General features: G+C 36.6%; 1 protein-coding gene across 5 annotated transcripts in view; it reads left to right on the top strand.

Annotated features, from left to right (window-relative positions):
- The window catches only part of ANKRD28 (ankyrin repeat domain 28), a 196,668-nt gene that overhangs the window by 2,764 nt on the left and 172,232 nt on the right, over positions 1 to 21,672 (top strand). For 2 of the 5 annotated variants that reach the window (XM_049628836.1, XM_049628828.1), the window contains exon 2: positions 7,056 to 7,163. The exons of the other annotated variants lie outside the window; for them this stretch is intronic. Coding sequence is in view for 1 of the 2 variants with exons in the window: in XM_049628828.1 (XP_049484785.1) it covers positions 7,162 to 7,163 (2 nt within the window). In the remaining variant the exon portion in view is untranslated. The remainder of the gene's footprint in view (positions 1 to 7,055; positions 7,164 to 21,672) is intronic. 5 annotated transcript variants of the gene reach the window in all.

Below are 21,672 nucleotides of genomic sequence, written 5' to 3'. Positions count from 1 at the left end.
TTAGTAGATGAAAATAATTTTTAATTGTAAATGAGGTGAAAATTGTTTTCTCTTTGAGGACTAGAAACATGAACTGTCCCCTCGATTTTTTTCACATTAAAGTGTTTATACAGCATGAATCTCTTACAATTGTAGGATTATATTCAACAGGTATCACTATCCAGATTTTTATCTTTGCAGTTAGCAAAAATGTAATCATATGATTATATTTAAATTAAAAAAATATATTTTTCAGCTTTATTGAAATATTGACATATAACATGTAAGTTAAAGGTGTACAGTGTGATGTTTTGATACATACATATAATGCAAAAGGGATACATAATAAGGTTAGTTAACACCTCCGTCCCCTCCCACAATTACTTTGTGTGTGTGTGTGTGTGTGTGTGTGTGTGTGTGTAGATAAGGTCTACTTTCTTCACAGCTTTGAAGTTTGTGTGTGTGTGTGTATGCATACATACATGCACATATATATAATGCAGTATTGTTAATCGTAGTTGCTTGCTGTACGTTAGATCCCTAGAACTTCTTTATAGCTGGAAATTTGTACCTTTTGGCCAATTACATAATTACATTTTAATTTATCAGCAATTACATTTTAATTTATCAGAAATGATTCATAGTCTGCCCTCATAAGAGAGAGAAGACTGTCTTTGTTCAGACTGTGTAGGGTAACAAACTCACAATTGGGAAGCTAAATGGTAACTGGCCCTGGCTTTAGCACCTAGAAGATAGTAGGGAGTGATGGCGATCATGGCAGATAGGAGCAGGTATATTAGCTGCTGCTTATTAGCTCCAGGACATTGTTACTGTGCAGGTGTGCCTAGTATTTTTAAAATTCCAGTTTTCTTTAGGAAGTTAGAGATCCAGATACTTATGAAAAAAATCTCTCTATAAGTATTGGTAGGTAAGTTGGTAGTTACCATTGATTAAAAAGTTAAAGCTGTAGTTTTACAAATAGGCTGGTAGGGGACCAGTTTGTAATCATGAGTTTAGCTTAGCTTGAAAAAACAAACTACAAAATAAGATTCTTATTTTAAAAGAGCAGTTTTCTTTCAGATAAAGTAGTTAGAATGGTCATAAACTTAAAAAAAATAAGATGTAATGCATATACCATAAAAGTCATCCTTTAAAGTGTACATTTCAACCAAAGCAATTTCGAGGGGGGGAAAAAAAGGCTGGAGGTATCACAATCCCAGATTCAAGATGCACTGCACAGCTGTAATAACCAAAACAGTATGATACTGTCACAAAAGTAGATACATAGATCAATGGAACAGAATAGAGAGCCCAGAAATAAACACTTGCTTATTTGGTCAATTACCATATGACAAAGGTGGCAAGAATATACAATGGGTAAAAGACAAACAACAACAACAACAACAAACAAAACAAACAAAAAACCAGAAAAGGCAACCTACTGAATGGGAGAAGATATTTTCAAATGATATATCTAATAAGGGGTTAATATCTAAAATATATGGAGAATTTACACAATTCAGCATTGGGGAAAAATCATAATCTGATTAAAACATGGACAGAGGACCTAGGTAGACATTTTTCCAAAGAAATACAGATGGCCAACAGATACAAGCAAAGATACTCCACATCACTCATCATCAGGGAAATACAAATTTAAAAAAACAGTGAGATATCACCTAACACCTGTCAAAATGGCTAGAATCAAAAAGAAAAGAAACAAGTGTTGGTGAGGATGTGGAGAAAAAGGTGTGCTGGGAACATAAATCGGTGTAACTACTGTGGGAAACTGTATAGAGGCTCCTCAAACACACACACACACACACACACACACACACACACACACACACAGGAATATTAGTCAGCCATAATAAAAGAACAAGATCTTGCCATTTGCAGCAACATGGGTATACCTCGAGGGTATTATGGTAAGTAAAATAAGTAGGCAAAAGACAAATACCATATGAATTTCACTTACATGTGAAATCTGAAACAACCAAGCAAACAAAAATCTGAAACAGTCCCATAAGTAATAGGTGGTTGCCTGAGGGGAACGGAGTGGGGGATGGGCTAAAGGGGATGAAGGAAGTAGGAGCTACAAGCTTCCAGTTACAGAATGCATAAGCTACAGGGATTTTCATACAGCATAAGAAATACAGTCAGTAGTATATAATAGTATATCACAGTACCATCATTGTAATGGTAGCTGCACTTGTGATGATCATAGCATAATGAATAGAGTTGTTGAGTTGCTATGCTGTATATCTGAAACCAGTGTAACATTGTGTGTCAGCTGTACTTCAATTTTAAAAAAACATTCAATAAGTAACACCCCCAGAAAAGTGTGCAATTCAGTAGATTTTAGTATAGTTGCAAAATTGTGTAGCCATTAGCAGTTACTCCCCATTTTCCCTTACCTCTAGCCCCTGGGGAGTGCTGATTTACTACTTTCTGTCTTTATGAAGTTGCCTATTCTGGATATTCATACAAATGAAATTATACAACATGTGACTTTTTATGTCTGACTTCTTTTACTTAGTATAGTATCTTTAAGGTCATCCATTCATGTAGTATGAATCAGTTCATAAAATTTTTATCATATTAAAGAGTTTCTTTTAAAAATTTCTATACTTTTATGTTGTTTTATTGCTTCTTGTAGTGTGCACATGTATAATCTGGGATGTTTGTTTCTATTTTTTGAATTTGTTTTAAAACTGGAGTTAGACTTTGCAGTAGCACTAAAGGATAATAGTTTTTATATTTGGATTATTTTTGTGTAGGAGCCATCTTTGTGTTCTCTTTTGGGTTAATGGTCATTAGGTAAGGATTCTTGTTATGTTGAAGGGTTTTTTTTTTTTTTTTGAGCAGGGTTAGCATATATCAATAAATAGATATTGAATGGGTGAGAATAATTTGACTGCTGTTTTGGATAGTTAGTATGCTCTCACTTGATCAAGTATCTACTTAGGGTAGAGCATTTTTTGACCTTTCAGTCGAAAAAAAAAGATCCTAAAAAAAAACTTATAATTAGGGGTACAGAATATGTGAAATGCATGAAAAACACTGAATGCTTATATATCCAAGTATTCTCTATTGAGTGTTCCCTTGCTTTGTGTTGGAGACTTTGGGGCACACAAAGGTACAGTAGCCACCATCTCTGCCCTTAAAAGTCTTATTGGCTAGAAAAGGAGAAATGATACATAAATGCACAGTATCTGAAACACTTCACCTGAAAGGGTTTATAGAGGTTGAAGAAAGCATATGGAGCATGTTATTTGGACATGTATCTAACAGTTAAAAAGTAAGTGTGTCTTGTGTTTACTGGGTTTTTGATGCCTTGTATAGTAATAGAACATGTAAAGTTGTAGAACATAAAAGATGTAGATAACATGTTTCAGAATTCAGAAAGGATCAGGTGATCTGGTTGTAGGTGGAAGGAAACTTTTATGGCAAGGGAAGTATTTGAGGTTCACAGGAAGGATTTGTTGAAAGCAAATACTTTGAAGGAAAGCAACAAGAGAGAGCTATGAAGACAGGCCAAAAAAAGAATACAGTATATCTATCTGTGCTGGGGTACTGAGGAGATAGATCTGATTGGTGTGGGTAGTTGGAAAGGATGGGAGATAGATCAGCTAAACTAACAGTGACTACATTGTGAAGTACTTTGAATACAAGATATTAAGAAGTTTGGACTTGATTGGTAGTTGAGGGAAGTTCTGATAGGTGGGCTTTCTTAATCTAAGGTCTGTGAAGGGCTTCTGGAGGAATATGCATATATGTACTTAAGAGGTGTCATAACTTTTATTAGAACCTGTGAGGAGTCCACAACACCCACAAGTTAAATAGCCACTATGTTATGGGTTTTAGAAGAGTGGATTACAGAAGACAAACAGGAACACCCAAGACCAGTTAGGTGGCTACTGCTATCATTCAGAACATATGTAAAACATTTTAGTGCAAGCCAAGCACATTAAGTAATAAGCAGAAGTTTGAATGGGAATGAGTATATCTTTAAAGGATCCTCATAGCTATATTAATGGCTCACTTAAGTATACAATTAAGAGTGTCTTATATGACACCTGACAGTTTTTTGTTGCATAGTTCCACTAGGGTAAATTAAATATGAAAATGCAATTAATGTTGATTATGGTGGTAAAAAAGAGCAGATAATCCAAGTGGTTAAATTTGGGTTGTATTAGGTTTTCTTTCCAGTATTGTATCTTATTTCCTTTTTATTTTTCTAGTCTAATGTAAAATTAGTATTCAGTGAATACACTCAACCTGGGTTGAAGTGAGACACTCATGGAGACAGTTTTGTGCCTGGGAAGAATATATTAGGGTAAAGTCTTTTTGTTCTGGAGATTGTATTCTGTGGACAGTTCACATCAAACACACACAGTGATACTGAATCATATAGTTATACAGTGCTTCTCATTTAAAGCAAATATTAATGAAATCTCCAGTTACTTTAACCAGTAATGTTTTAAAATGTAACGGTACATTAGTATACAATGGTTAAAGGTACTCAAATACTTCAAGTTTAATTTCTACTCCTGCTCCTTGGTCCCAGTTCTTGGTTAAGTGATTCATCCACCTTCCTTATATGATACTGGTTTTTTAAAAAATGATTCTTCTGGATGCACCTGGGTGGCTCAGTCAGTTGAGTATACAACTCTTGATTTTGGCTCAAGTCATGATCCCAGGGTTGGGTGATTGAGCCTTGTGTCAGGCTGAGCGTGGAGCTTGCTTGGGATTCTCTCTCTCTTTCCCTCAACCCCTCCCCCCACTTGTGTGCACGCTCACTCTCTCTTTAAAAACAAAAATTAACATTAAAATTGAAAAGAATGAAGAATTCTTCTCTGTGTATACTGATTGGCATGCAAGGCAAAGTCTGGGTAGAACTACTACTCCCACAACTTTAGTGAAAAGTTCACTTTGCCTAGTAAATTTAAGTTCAACTTCTTAATTGGTGATGGTTTATTTAAATTTATTATAAACTTAAAGGTATATCTTTTCTACTCTTAAGGATTTAAGAACACAGATAATATCAAAACATACAGCATGTGACAGTTAAAATATTTAAAAAGGAAAATCAGAAAGCAGTTGCTTATGAAATATCTACTTGTTCAGAAGCCTAGAATGAGAATTATTATAGTTTATTACTACATTTAACTTTATTTCTTGTTACCTAAGGTACCAGCCCCCCCCCCCCCCCCCAAGCTTTGTATCTTATAATAGGAAGTATAAATTAGTCTGGAGAGGCAGCCTTTTCTCTTGCATCATTTTCTGGATTAAAAAGTTTTATAGCCTTTTCTTTTTTAAACAGCTTTACTGCAATATAATTCACACCAATTTAAGTTGTACAGTTCGGTGATTTTTAGTATATTCACAGAGCTGTATAAGCATCACCTCAATCAATTTTAGATCATTTCTAGTCATACTGAAAAGAAACCTCTTATCCCTAAACTATCATTCCCTCAACCCCCCATCCTTCGTAGCCATAGACAACTGCTAGTCTGTCTATTTTCTGTCTCTATATATTTACCTATTTTAGTTAGCATGTTTGTAAGGCTCATCTGTATTGTAGCATGTGTCAGTATTTTTATTGCTGAATAATATAATATTACATTGTATCATACCACGTTTTACCTATCCATTCAGTAGTTAATAGGCACTTGGATTATTCTCACTTTTTGGCTAGTATGAATGATACTGCGAGAACATTTGTGTACAAATGTTTTTATGTGGACAAAAGTTTTCATTTCTCTTGGTGCTTAGAATGGACTAGTTGGGTCATATGGGAACTCTATAGCCTTTTAAGGAACTGCCAGACCATTTTCCAAGAGTGGCTGCACCATTTTACATTCCCACCAGCAGTGCATGAGGGTTCCAGTTTCTCCATATCCTCAATAATGCTTATTATTGTTTATCTTCTTTCATTGTTTAGTCATGGTATCTCCTTGTGGTTTTGATTTGTATTTCCCTGATGGCTAATAATGTTGGGCATCTTTTCATCATAGCCTTTGCCCAGTTTTTTAAATTGGGCTATTTGTCTTTTTATTGTTGAGTTGGAGTTCTTTAAATATTTTAGATACAAGTCCCTTATCAGATATATGATTTGCAAAAAATTTCTCCCATTCTGTAGGCTGTCTTTCTGCTTGCTTGTTAGTATTCTTTGAAGCACAAAAGCTTTTAATTATGAAGTCCAACTTGTCTGATTCATAGGGTTTTGACTAGGGAGCCTACGTGGGTAGGGTATGCAAGAAGAGGAGTTGGCTTGAGGGTGAGATGAATTCAGTTTTATATACGTTTAGGTCCTAGTAGAACAGTTAATTGGGAAAGTTGTTATAGGAGGCAGTTAAATGTGAGGCTGGGCTCAGAGAAAAGTGTTTTCAGTAGTAATAGAGGTGAATGAGATCACTTAATGGGAAAAGTTCATGGCCTAGGAGAGTATAATGGGGAATATGGAATGCGTGGAGGAAAGGAAGCCTGAGAAGAAGCTACCAGAGTTAGGAAGAGAGCCTTGAGAGACTGATCACAGGCCAGAGGAGGGAGGAATTTTCCAAGTTGTACCTGTGTTGTTCTCTTAGGCACAAAGTCTCGATTTTTTCATCACTTTTCAGGTTTCTTTTTATCCAGCACATTGTTGTAAACTTTCCGTGGAAATATTTTTCCTATTTGCCCCAATTTGTTTACTTCCTAAGCCAGTAATTCCTAAGTTGGGCATACATCAAAATCAGTTGGCCAGCTTTAATACAGGATTTTAGTGTCCTACTAGACATACTGAATAAGAATCACCTGGGGTAATGTCCCAGAATCTATATTGTAAAACCTCTTAAGGTAAAAAGAGTGGTTTGCTCTTCACCAAGCTTGTTTCCTTTTCTCTTGGATCCCAGCTAACTTATATTTTCCAGCCCCTCTTGCATTTGGGATGGCCATATGATTGAGATATGGCCATAGGAAATTAAGCAGAAGTGTTGAGTGTTTCTTCAGACCTGGCAAATACAAACCTTTCTTGAACAATCCTCTCTTCTCTCTTCTCCTCTCTCCTGCTGGCTGGGTGTTGTCTGCCAAAGCAACTTTGGAATTGATGGGTCCAAGGATGCTGAACTTCTGTCAGCCTGGGTCATCTCCAGCCTCCTCATGCCCACAGCTGATCATTAACATGGATTTTTGGACTTCATGTAAGCATGAAATAAAAATAAGCTATTATGTCACACTTTGGGATTTATCTATTATAACATCCATTGTTACTTTAGTCAGTATACCTCCTTAGCTTATTAACCACAAATTCTGTTTTGGGATCCATTGCCCTTGGTTTATACTGTTTTGCATTTTAAAACTCATTTATATGGTAAGTTAGTCTTCAGCTATTGACTTCCAGACCTTATACATTAATATTGTGTTTTCTTTGTAAAAATTTTCATGGAAATGATTATAATTAACATCCTGATTATTTTATTATCTAACAAACATTTGTATGCCTGCTATGTGCTGGCCCTTGATACTAGGGATACAGCTGTGTATAAAACATGGTCTCTGTCTTCTAGTATGTGATAAGATGGAATTAGATAAGGGCAATTATCTTACGTGTGCTTTGAGAGCATCAAGGGAGAAACGGCAGATTGAACCCAGTTGTGGAGTTGGGGGTCCTCAAAGTTATTTTAATGGGATTTTATTTACCCATGTTCCTTTTGTAATCTTGTTCTCTCTTCTTGTTGGTAGATAAGAGCCATATATAGCCTATATAAAATATCCTTTTAGAGGAACAAATAATACAAGTCAATTTTGGTAGGTTTGTGTTACATGTGGGTATTTTATTTGAGTGTATATTTTTTCTTTCCTTTTTTTTTTTTTCAATTTTCTTTAATGTTTGTCAATTTTTGAGAGAAAGAGAGACAGAGTGTGAGCAGGGGAGGGGCAGAGAGAGGGAGACACAGAATCTGAAGCAAGCTCCAGGTTCTAAGTGGTCAGCACAGAGCCCATGCAGGGCTTGAACTCCTGAATTGCGAGATATGACCTGAGCCAAAGTCAGATGCTTAACTGAGTGAGCCACCCACCCAGGTGCCCTTTTCTTTTCTTCTTTCTTTCTTTCTTTCTTTCTTTCTTTCTTTCTTTCTTTTTAAGTTTATTTAGTTTGAGAGAGAGACAGCGTGAATATGGTAGGGGCAGGGAAAGAAAAGAGGGAGAGAGCGAATCCCAAGAAGCCTCCACACTGCCAGTGCAGAGCCTGACTCGGGGCTTGAACCCATGAAACTGTGAGATCCTGACCTGAGCTGCGACCAAGAGCCAGATGCTTAACCTTAGACTGAGCCATCCAGGCACCCCATGTGTATATATATTTTCTTAATCTCTACCACCAGGAAAGAATAGAATACTTTATTTAGAGAACTGCAAATCTTAGTCTTGATGCAGATTATATTGTTAAACTTTTCCTGGAGTTAACTAAAGTTGTTTTTTTTGTTGTTGTTTTTTGCTTTGTCTTGTTCTTAAAGAAATACTATATGTTGTCTTTTTGAGGGAACTTTCTGATTAGAAATGGTGAAAGTCAGAAAGGACCTACTTACTATTAGTGTTGTATTCTTATTAGTGTAAATTAGGAAAAAGTCAGATAATTCAAACAGGACTTTGAAAGAGTGTGTGTGTGTGTGTGTGTGTAAATAGGTAAACAAGAGCCTTCTATATTGACTAGTTCTCTGAATGGTGAGAGACTTCCTCCAGTTTTTGAAAGCTTACATGCTAGGCAGTGTGTAGTTCCAAAGTGTTACACTGGGTCATGCCAAGGGTGAGAAGAGTGTCTCTGGGAGAACTAAAAACAGCTAGGCAAGCAACGACCACGTCCTGAAGAAAAGGAGTTGAACTTGAGGGTTGAAAACACCTGGTTTTTAAGGGATGTAAAAGCAAACTGCAGCATCAGGAGTGAGCAGTGGAGTTGAAATCAGATGAATAGATCAGAATAGCATATGTAGTATTTATCATGTAGATCCAATAAGTAGCCTAATCCAGGGTATAGGCAGGTAGTTAACAACTAGCATGTCTGTTAGAGCTTGAATGATTCATACAGAGAAGATGTCTGAAATCAAAGGACTTCAATAGTTGAAGCCAAAGGGCTATAACCTTTCAGACCTTCTCATTTGATATTGTAGCAGGGACAGGGAGAAGGAACCTGGTAGGAGTATTTCCCAATTTAGAAACATCAAAAGGTGTAAGTGAATACAGTATAGATGTACTATAGAAATGTTCTGGAACATTGTATACATGTTAAATAATGGTTAATCCACTCATTTAATAGTGAGCAACTTTTCAAGGCGCCTGGGTGGCTCAGTCAGTTCAGCATCTGACTCTTGATTTTGGCTCAGGTCATGATCTCATGGTTCTTGGGTTCGAACCCCACATCGGGCTCTGCGCTGAAAGTGTGGAGCCTGCCTGGGATTCTCTGTCTCTCCCTCTCTCTCTGCCTCTCCTCTGTTCACACACACACACTCTCTCTCAAAATAAATAAACATTAAAAAATTTTTTAAGAGAGTAACTTTTCTATTTTAATGAAACTTAGGGTAAATTACTTTAAATATAGAGTCTGTTAATAAAACAAATTATCCTTCAGTTTATCTTTTACCATAAAGCTGAAATTGTATATATCACCTTAAGTGTAGATATACTGGCTGTTCAGCTATTATAGATGGTCAGTAACACATGGATTATTTTGGATGTCCTGGTGCATTATTGGCTTTAGAAACTCCTTTGTTTTGGCTGTTGAATTACTGCTTTTAAAATGTCACTAAACAACCTATTTGTATTTTGTTTTCCTTACCAGCAATTTCTACTTTTTAAGACTTCTATTAGACTATAAGATTCCATTATGAAGTCAAATGAACTTTTTTACCAGCTCACCTTGTAGTTTCTTCAGCATCTTGGAGCCACAGTTTTGAACATGGAATTTCTTTTCTCTGACTACAGCAGCTTCTTTCGTTGTTGGTTCTCTTACTTCCTCACCCTAGTGAACCTGAGCTTTGCTGTATTGGAACCTGCTTTACCTAGTCCACTGGGTTTGATTTGGCCACAAACTGGCCTAATGAGAAGCTTTGACCTCCTGGTTTGAGCAGTACTGGTTAGGGTAGTGTTTTCTGAAGCATGGGACAACTTTTACTTGAGATTTATTGTGGGTGACCTGTCTACTTTGATTACCAAATGTTGACTGATGCTTCCTTGGTTCCAATCCAGACTCATGAGTATTTCCTGGTATCCTGCTTCGTTCTCACTTTCCTCTTGCCTATTCGGAAATCTCCCAGCTCACTCCATTGCAGCCTTTCGTGGTAACTGTTCTGTAGGTTTCATTTTGTCCTCTTCAACACGCTTCCCTCCTCCCTTCAACTATCACCCCATTCCTAACCATCTTGCTGCTTTCATTTCTGTTTTTCCACCTCTACCTCCTTTCTTTTAATCCTTTTTGACCCTGCCTCTTGAACCTCAACTACAAACTTACAGTCTCGTCCTCTTCGTCTGTCTTCTGCCTTTTACAACTTGTCCATTTTTCCCCCTCCCACACCCTTCTCAGGCTGGATCCTTTCCTCAGCAAGCCTTGTTTCTCAGTGGGAACTTTCCCTGCAGTTTCTTCCCTTAATGCTGTTATCATGTCAGTCTTATGTCCTGTCCTCTAGGTTTTATACTCCTGTCTTTAGCCCCAGTGTCACCTTTTACCTTGTAGCTCCATTCTTCCCTGCAGCTGTGTCAGGCAAGGGAAGCAAATGACTTTAAGAAAAATGTTAAGTAAATAATAGTGGATGTCACCATGCATGGATATGGCAAACACTGATGATAATCTTAATTGAATGTCTGAAATGGTAGAATACATGCTTTTAATTCTGGCTCATTAATTTATCACCTCTGTGACCTTGGGCCAGTTATTTCACTTGAATTTGAGCTTTCTCACCTAAAAAGGGAGATAATAGTGTCTGTCTCACAGAGTTAATGAATTAAGATGAGAGTGTATAAAAACTCTAATACATAGTTAGTATTTGCTAAATGGTAGCTACTATTGTACTGAAGATGACTTTGGCTTGAGTGATCTGGGCAGCTCTACCTTTGTCTTACTGTGTGATGACCTCGGGCAAAGAAGCTAAATCTGAGCCTGAGTTTGGTTGGTTGGTTGGTTGTTTTAACATCTTTTTTGAGATATAATTGACATACCACAAAATACACCCATTTAAAATATACAGAGCAGTGTTGTTGTTTTTTCTTTCTTTTTTTTTAAGTAAATTCACAGGGTTGTGCAACCATCACTGTAGTCTTAATTTTTTAACATTTTTGTCGCCTCAGAAAGAAGCCCCATACCCAGCAGTCACCCCATTCCTCCTAAATCCCCACCTACTCCCTTCCCCCTGCCCTGCCCTTCCCTTAGTCTTAGGCAACCACTAATCTCCTTTCTGTTTATATGCATTTGCTTATTCTGGACACTTGATATAAGTAGAGTCATAAAATATGTTATCTGTTATGATTGGCTTCTTTCACTTATAAGGTTTTCAAGTTCATTCATACTGTAGCATGTATCAGAAGTTCATTTCTTTTTATTGCTGTATTGGGTTGTTTCTACTTTCTGAATGAAGTAAAATGGCATGGCGATATCTTCATTTAATTGTGAGAATTGTGGGTATGTTGATAAAGCATGTAGTATGTAGTAGCTCAATTAATGATCACTTAACCAAACAACTTAAATTCCTGTATTCCCTTGACTTTCTCAGTCAACTAATCAATTACTTCTACAGTATATATTCTCTTATTTTAGCTTTGGGACCACTAAAATTGGTGAGGAAAGTAAGGAACCCAAGTTGAATACACTCCAGTTTGCTGATATCTAACTTCAGTTGCACCTTCAAAGCTGCTTAATCCTTATCATTTCTTTTCTGTGTCCATTAATCTTCATTTCTAACTTCTCCATTTTAACACATAGTTGTGTCTCCTAATTTACTAAGAGAAGTCTCCTTACCCATGGAAGCTTTCTTATGGATCTCCCTCCTTATTGCATGCTTTATTTCTGCACTTTGCTTTTTCCCCTCTATCTTCTTTTTCTTATTTTGGCTGAGAGAAATAAATATACGTTTTTCTTTCTCAGAGCATTTTTTTCTGCTGTAATCCTAGTCATATCCTCATCTGTGATTTAAATGTATTATTTCTTATTTTTTCATATTTTTTCACTTTCTCTCCCTGCTCTCACACATTGCTATATATTGGTGTCTGGATGGACACTACCTGTTAATCAAGATTCTAATACTCAGATTGTGCAAAACCAAGTAAGCAATACCCCTTGTAGAATTCGGCCTTAACAAGTGTTACTTATGTTTGAGTATGCCATATGTTATAATATAACTTTTAAAATATTGCTTACTTCATTGTAAAGCAGTAAGTCAAGGTCATTTGAGTTGAAATTTTTTGATTAGAATAGTGAAAACATTTTCCTTTTCATTGTCCTTTGTTAAGGTTAATTACATGTAATATTTTAGAAAGAGTATCCTTTTATTATTATTCCTAGAGACAAATCTGACCCACCCTTCAGGTAGTCTTCTCTCTGAACCACATTGATTGTAAAATGTGCTGATTTTGTATAATTGTCATTGGTTCCACATTCCTGTGTCCCTAAGCACCCTGTTGGAAAATCTTCCTTTTTACCCAATTCAGTTCTCTCCAGCTATAATTCAGTCATTTTTTGTTCTGTTGTCTATAGTAAGGATCCTGTGTGGCTGATCAACCTTTCAAGTTGGATTCAAGGACCTGGCAATTGGTTAGACCAGTGGTTCCTTTTTTAAAAACAATTTTTAAGGTATAATTTACATACTATAAAATTCATCTGTTTTAAGAGCACAGTTCAATTCTTTTAGTAAATTTAAAGAGTTTGCACTCAGCACCACAATCCAGTTTTAGAACATTTCCATCACCCAAAAAGATACCTGTTTTGGAAAACATCAGTTCTTCTCCTAGTGTTGCTCTCTTATTCTCATACCATTACCACACTTGTCACACTAATGACACCAGATGGGTGTCCTACAATTCAACTCAATTTTGACACTGTTGACCTGGAGAAAGCATCAGATTCCATAGGTTAAGGACTTAGTCCCACAAGACGCCCCCCCCCTTCCCCTACTGATGCCAGTTGCAAATCCAGGTTATCACCTGTGCTTCTGACTGACTATAAATTTTAAGTTCCCAAGTAATTTGTTAGAGTGGCTCACAGAACTCAAAGAAACATTTTACTAGCTAGATTACTGGTTTATTACAAAAGGATATAACTAAGAAACAGCCAGATGGAAGAGATGCATAGGGCAAGGTATGTGGGAAGGGGCATGGAGCCTCTGTGCTCTCTGGGTATGCCACTCTCCCCCAATCTTAATGTGTTCACCAACCTAGAAGCTCTCTGAACCCCATCCTTTTGGCTTTTAATGGAGGCTTTGTTACATGGGCACAATTGACTAAATCATTGATGATTGAATTTCCAGCCCCTCTCTCCTCCCTAGAAGTTAGGGGTAGGGGTAGGGATGCTGGTGGACTGAAAGTTACAACCCTCTGATCACCTTGGTTGGTTATCTTGAGGTGGTTTCCAGAAGTCACTTAACATAACAAAAGACTTATAGCTCACAGCACTGGAAATTCCAAAGATTTAGGAACTTTTTTTAGAAGAGTTTGTGAAGGACTAGTATAATTTTTAATTTAAATATTTGACATAATTCAGTCATGAAGTTGTGTAGGCAAGAACTTTTCTTTGTGGTAAGCTTTTAAATTACTAATTCAGTCTTGTAGGTCTATTCAGATTTTTTATTTTTAAGTTTAGGTAATTTGTGTTTTTTTAGGGAATTTGCTCATTTTATCTAATTTGGCATAGAGTTGTTCATAGTATTCCTTTATAAACTTTTTAATTTACCTGAGGTTGATAGTTTTGTACCCCTTTTCATGTCTGACTTTAGTTATTTGTCTCCATTCTTTAACTGGTCAGCCTAGCTAAAGGTTTGTTAATTTTGTTTGTCTTTTCAAAGAACCAATTTTGGGTTTTGATTTTTATCTTTTCTATGGTATTGATTTTCCTTCTAATATTTACAGTTTCTTTCCTTCTGCTTGTTTTGGGTTTGGTTTGCTTTTTTTCTAATTTCTTAAGATGGAAGCTTACTTGAGGTCTTTCTAATATTGCTGTGTGCAGCTGTAAACTTCCTAGGAGTTTTGATATATTTTTTTTTATTAAAAATTTTTTAATGTTTATTTTTGAGAGAGAGAGAGACAGAGCACAAGTGGAAGTAGCGTAGAGGGGGGAGACAGAGAGTCTGAAGCAGGCTTCAGGCTCTGAGCTGTCAACACAGACCTGACTGGGCTTGAACTCACAAGCTGAGCTGTATGATCATGACCTCAGCTGAAGTCAGATGCTTACCTGACTGAGCCACCCAGGCGCCCCTGTTTTGTTTTTGTTTTCATTTAGCTTAGAATCTTGAGATTTTTGTCTTTGACCTGTAGGTTATTTAGAAGTGTCTCATTTAGGGGCGCCTGGGTGGCTCAGTCGGTTGAGCGTCCAACTTTGGCTCAGGTCATGATCTCGCAGTACGTGAGTTTGAGCCTCGCGTCGGGCTCTGTGCTGACAGCTCAGAGCCTGGAGCCTGTTTCGGATTTTGTGTCTTCCTCTCTCTCTGACCCTCCCCCGTTCATGCTGTGTCTCTCTCTGTCTCAAAAATAAATAAACGTTAAAAAAAAAAATTAAAAAAAGTGTTTCATTTAATATCCAGACATTTATGGATTTCCCAAGTTTCTTTCTCTTTTTTTTTCTAATTCCATTGTGATTGAGGAATATTTTTTGTATTCTTCATATCATTTTTTCCCACATTTTTATAACAATTTATTTAACTAAGAAATCCAACATCATTATTTGAATTATAATCCATACCAGAATAATGAGTAAGATAAGTTACATACTTTTTAAAAAAATTTTTATTATTGAAGTATAGTTGACATATAGTATTCTATTAATTTCAGGTATACAACATTGTGATTTAAAAATTCTATGCGGGGCCGCCTGGGTGGCTCAGTTGGTTAAGCGTCCAACTTCGGCTCAGGTCATGATCTTGCGGTCCGTGAGTTTGAGCCCCACGTCGGGCTCTGTGCTGAAAGCTCAGAGTCCAGAGCCTGTTTCAGATTCTGTGTCTCCCTCTCTCTCTGACCCTTCCCCATTCATGCTGTCTTTCTCTGTCTCAAAAATAAACATTAAAAAAATTAAAAAAATAAATAAATAAAAATTCTATACGTAACTCAGTGCTCACCGTGTTAAGTGTGGTCACCATCTTTCACTATACAACATTATTATAGTGTTATTGACTATTTTCCCTATGCTGCATTTTTTTATTTCTGTGACTTACTTCTTTTATAACTGGAAGTCTGTACTTCTCAGTCCTCTTTACCTATTGTGCCCATCCCCCATTCCCTTTGGCATCCATCACTTTGTTCTCTGTATTCATGAGTCTGTTTCTTGTTTCTGTTTCTTTGTTTGAGATTCCACATACAATGAAATCATATAGTATTTGTCTTTGACTTATTTCACCTTGTATAACACACTCTAGATCCATCCATGTTGTCACAAATGACAAGATCTTACTCTTTTTATGGCTGAGTAATATTCCATTTTGTATATATGCCACATCTTCTTTATCCTAGGTTACTTCCGTATCTTGGTTACTGTAAATAATGCAGCAATAAAAACAGGGGTGTGTATGTCTTTTCAGGTTAGTGTTTTCATTTTGAGGGGGGTAAATACCCAGTAATGGAATTACTGGATCCTGTGGTATTTCTGTTTAAATTTTTTGAGGAACTTCCATTCTCTTTTCCACAGTGGGTGCACCAATTTACATTTCTATCAGTAGTGTGCAAGAGTTCCCTTTTCCCCACATCCTTGCCCAAACTGGTTATTTCTTATCATCTTTTTTTTTTTTAATGTTTGTTTATTTGTGAGTGTGGGTGTGGGTGAGAGAGACAGCCTGTACGCATGGGCTTGCAAGAGCAAGTGGGGGGGGGACGGGTAGAGTGAGAGGGGGACAGAAGATCCTAAGAGCCTCCACACTGACCCCAGAGAGCCTGATGCAGGGCTCAAACCTGTGAACCGTGAGATCATGACCTGAGTTGAAGTCAGAAGCTTAACTGACTGAGCCACCCAGGTGCCCCTCTTGTCTTTTTGATACTGGCCTTTTCTGACTGGTATGAGATACTTCATTGTGGTTTTGATTTTCATTTCAATTTTTTAAATTTGAGATTTGTTTTATGGACCTAGCATATGATGTATCAAAAAGAATGTTCTGTGCATGCTTGAGAAGAATGTGAATTCTGCTGTTGCTGGGTAGAGCCTTCCACATATGTTGGTAAGGTCAAGTTGGTTAATAGTGTTGTTTAAATTCAGTATTCTTCCTGATTTCCTGTTTACTTGTTCTATTGTTTAATTGCCTATGTCTTCCTTCATCTCTTTCATTTTTTGCTTACCTTATTTTGGGTTATTTTGTTAGGTGAATATGTTTACATTTACTATATCTTCCTGTTAAATTGATGTTTTTAATATTATAAAATAACCCTCTTTGGAAAAAAAAAAGCCCTCTTTGTCTCAAGCAACTTTTTTTTTTTTTTTTTTACTGAAGTCTATTTTGTCAGATATTTTTTGAGCTACTCCAGTTCTGATGTTATTGTTTGCATGTTATATCTTTTTCCATCCTTTTAATATATTTGTGCCTTTGAATCTAAAATGTATCTTGTAGATGGCATATATTTGGGTATTGCTTTTTTATCCATGTAACAGATATGTCTTTTTAATGGACTCTTTAATCCTTTCCTGTTTCATATTATTTTTGAAATAGTTGGGTTTGCATCTCCCATTTTGATTTTCGGTTTTTGTATACCTCATGTATTTTTTTTGTTTCTCTTTTATCACCTTTGTGTTTTCTTTTTAGCATTTAAATTTTATAACTTTTTAAAATTATACTTTCCTTTTTTTTCCCAATCCTTTTTTTAAAAATACTCATAATTTACATCCAAGTTAGCATATACTGCAATAATGATTTTATACCTTTCTTAGTGTTTGTTTTAGGGATTACAGCATACCTTAGAATTTATCACAGTCTACTTCAGATTAATACTAATGATGCTCAGTATATAATAAGTTCACTTATGTAATAAAGTGGACAATACAGTGTTTTAATTATTGCTTTAAACAATATATGTCTTTTATGTTTTTATTATTTTTTTAACAATGTATGTCTTTCAAGGTTTTTTTAATGTTTATTTTTGAGAGACAGAATGTGTGTGGGGGAGGAGCAGAGAGAGAAGGAGACACGATTGGAGGCAAGCTCCAGGCTCTGAGCTGTCACCATTGAACCTGACGTGGGGCTTGGGCTCAGGAGCTGTGAGATCATAACCTGAGCCAAAGTTGGACACTTAACTGAGCCACCCAGGTGCCCCAACAATGTATGTCTTTTAAAGAAGAGAAGAAAAGAGTAAAATATTTATAGTCTTTTGTAAATGTATTTTACACATTGTGTTTACCATTTCTGATCTCTGTTTCTTCTTGTGGATTTGAGTTACCTTCTGGCGTCATTTCCTTCCTCCAGTGTAGCTTCATTCCCTTTTTCCTTTTTGTGTTATTATTGTCAGAGATGCTACATCTTTATATGTTATAAGCCTAATAATACAATTTTATAATTGTTTTATACGGTTACTTTTTAAATCAATATAGTAAAACATTTATTTTTAATGTATTTATAGCCATTTTTCCTTTACTTGTAATCATCTGTGCCAATGTTTATTTTTCATATGGATTCTGAATTACTATCTGTTATCACTTCCTTTCATCCTGAATAACTTCCTTTAGTATTTGGCTTACATCTATATCTTTCAAAGAATACATGTAAGTATTAGTGAGCCCCTCTCCCATCTTTTCAGTTGGAGACTCATATGCCTTATCTTACACACTGGTATTAGTTGAGTGAGGATTGAGAAAGGTTGGCAGGAGATGAGGCTGGAGTGGGGAAGTATGTAGGGGTCAATTCCTGGAGTATCTTATGTTCTAAGCTATGGAACTTGAACCTTATAGCTGTGGGGAGCAACTATTGGAAGATTTTATGTAGAATTCTTATGTCATACTTGAGCCTTGAGGAAAGGACTTTGCAAAGACTGGATTCTGAATGCTTGTTTAGGGATGGCAGTGACAAACCGTGGGCTGTAAGAGGAAAGTAAATCTGCCTTTTTCTCTGGAATTCCTTCTTTGTTCTTTTGAGCAATTAAATGCTGTTTATATCCAAGTAGCTACTTCCTTGCAGTCATAAAATATTTATGGATTTGTGACAGAGTAATATAGTTTGTAGAGTAGGAACCATGGGAGCAGTCTGTGAAGTTTGTGAAACAAAGTTTCAGAACCACTGTTACAGGATGAACAGATTGCTTACCTTTTGTGTATATGGAATGGAGTGTATATTGAAACATAGAAACATCTTGTGGGATCTGACCTTTTTTTTTTTTCTTCTCTCTCTTTTTATTCTTAAAGCTGGGTATACCTAAGCTGTATCTTTTAGTAGTTTTTCTATGACAGGGAAGTGTTTGATCTTTTTCTTATTTGGTGCGCACACACACACACACACACTATATAGTTTTCTTTTATATAGTACTTGTTAGGAAAAATTAAAGAGCAGAAAGTTTATTCATTCTAGGTTTTTGCTACCAGTTCTTTCCAGAAATATAAAATGAAAGGAAAAATAAGTCCCCTTCTCCAGTCTTCTCAGATTCTATTCTAAACTATCCTTGTGATTGTCAACTTGTCAATTTGTTTTCACCTTTGAATAACTTGTGCAGGAGACGACCTTGTTTCTGGACTACTCTTATTGCCTGCAGTAGGTTTTAGGAATGCAGGAGCTCTTTTTCTCCTTACTCATAAAGTCAATAAACTATATTTTTCAAGAGTCGAATATACTGTTTTCATTTAACTGATGGAAGTTAGAATTGAAACTACAAGGAAACTTATCTGTTTAGTCCTGAGCTTATAATTTCCCAAAGAATAAGGGCCACAGTTTTGGCCAGCACCAATTACATAGCAAGGAGTTTAGGCATATAATTATGTCACAGGCTTTCTTAAATACTAGCATGCAAAAATAACATTTTTACCTATCACATTCAATACTTCGATAATATCTTGACTAATATTGGTGGGAATGCAGGAAATTGGTCCCATTATACTGTTTTATTTCTCTGTAGCATTTTCTGAAATAATTCTGTTTATTTGTTTACATGTTTATGGTCTGTCTCTCTCTATATTGGAATGCAAGCTTGTAGAGAGTAAGAACCATATCTGTCTGTTATTTATTGTCATATCCCCATTACCTAATAGTAATGCTTTGCATATATGGTGGACACTCAAATAATTGCTGGATTAATAATGGATTCTGATTAGGTGTATCTGGGATGGGATGCTCGTACCTATATTTTTAAAGAGAAGCATCTCCACTTATTTTGAAGTGCATTCCTAAGGTTGAGAAACACTGCCTATATCTTCGTTCTCTTATGTGCAGTAATGTGTATGAAGTACAGAAGATTTATATGTACCTTTACTAAAAGATCACTGTTAGAGGCATCCTTCACTCTTGAAATTGGAAACCTGTGACTGAGTTCCCTAGAAGGAAGAGTTTAGTTTAGAACTGTTTTCCAAGTATTGTTTGCAGGTAAGACTCAGAATGGACAATTGCTTTCCATCATCAAACAATTAAGTTTAGAGGAGGATGAGAAGATAGAGCTAAAATGAAATTTATTCCTTTTTTTAAAAGCACGAAAAGAAGGGGCACTTGGGTGGCTCAGTCAGTTAAGCATCTGACTTTTGGTTTTGGTGCAGGTCATGATCTCATGGTTTGTGAGATCAAGCCCTGCCTCAGGCTCTGCCATGTCAGCACAGAGCCTGCTTGGGATTCTCTCTCTCCCTCTCTCTCTGCCCTTCCCCTGCTTGTGTATGCATGTGTGAGCATGCTCTCTTTCAAAATAGATAAACATTAAAAAACGGCAAGGACAGTCTTCCTAGATGATTTTCCTTTAAAAAAGTGATTCTCAGTAGGAGGGGTAGGTGTATTATACAATGACTAGAGACATTTTTGATATAACTGGGCAGGGGGAAAGGATAATACTGGCATATATTGGATAGAAGTCCAGGTACTGCTAAATGTCCAACAATGAACAGGACATCCAGTCCTAACAATGAATCGTTTGTTCTGAAATGTCAACGTTGCAGAGGTTGAGAAGCTGTTCTTTAAACAGGCTGCTTGGAGAAAACATTGGTAGTTACCTTGGAGTTTGGCAGTTAGGGAGCCCGTGGAGCTTGCATGTGCGTACATCCACACATACACACCAGGTTTTGGCCCTGGGCAAAACTGAGTATCTTGTGTAGAAAAATCTCTAGGTGTGGAATTGACTTTTATATACCCAGGAGTTTGATTGTAACTAACCTTGTGCTAGTTTGGGAGGTCCCTAAGACCACTATCAGCTTCAATAATTTGCTAGGAGGACTCCAAGAACTCAGCAAAGCTTTTATATTCATGGTTATGATTTATTACAGTGAAAGGATATAGATTAAAACCAGGAATGGGTAAAGGCCCACAGACCAGAGTCTAGGTGAGTTCCAGATACGATCTTCTAGTTGTTCTCTCCCAGTGGAGTCATGTGGACAGTGCTTATTTCCCCCAGCAACAACGTATGACAACCTACATGGAGTATTAGCAATTAGGAGTGTTGCCACCCTGAGCCTTAGGGTCCAGGCTTTTACTGGGGGTCAGTCACATAGTCTTCAGTCCCTTAAGAGGTCAGGCTGATGCTGCATGGCCTAAATCCTTCACCATAAATCACATTATTAGACTATTTGTTGTGGCCCATGTTCTCCAGGTAAACAGAGACACTTTTGCCAAACAGGACATTCCAAGGGCTTAGAGGTTACCTTCTAGAAGCTGGGGAAAGGCCAAATCTTTTTTTGCAAGGTGAAGCCTTTACTGCACACTTTGGGCCTGCTGTTTTTTTCTTTCTTTGGAAACAGCTATCCGAGTGATTCTTAAGGGGCTAGTTTAGGATGTTTTGTTATTGATCAGTAGTTTATACCTAGATCTTATATCTTAGAGACCTGTTGGTACATATAAATCTGTGGTTCTCAAAGTGTGCTTCGTGGACCTCTGGGAGTCCCTGAGATCAAAACTGTTCTCATAGTAACAGTAAAATATTATGTGCCCCTTTTACTTTGTTAACATTTGAACTAATGGTACAAAAGTCATGGTGAGTAAAACTGCTGATAACTGTTTTAGGAATCTCACCAGTGGCACCAATCTGTCTAGTTGTGTGTATCCTTTACTGCCATACACTCAGAGTTTACCAAAACAAAACAAAAACCGCCCATTTCCCTTAAGAATGTTTTTAAGTATAATTTAATTTTATTATGCTTGAATCTTGAACATCTGTATGGTAAAATGGGTATGCACTGCACAGGAAAAGCACTTTGGGGATGGACTTGCCAGCTGAACTAGGCATTTTCTATGAAATAAATCCCTTTTTACTTGAAAGAGGAACTGACAGACTGGTTATTCAGAGTTGGATATTTGGCAAATATTTTCTTGAAAAGGAACAAAGGAGACGTCATTTCGAGGAAAGGAGTTGTCAATATTTGTTACTATT

Source organism: Panthera uncia, chromosome C2 (genome assembly GCF_023721935.1).
Source record: "Panthera uncia isolate 11264 chromosome C2, Puncia_PCG_1.0, whole genome shotgun sequence".
Taxonomy (NCBI): domain Eukaryota; kingdom Metazoa; phylum Chordata; class Mammalia; order Carnivora; family Felidae; genus Panthera; species Panthera uncia.
Note: the sequence above shows the minus strand (reverse complement) of the source record. Positions and strands in the feature narration are given on the sequence as shown.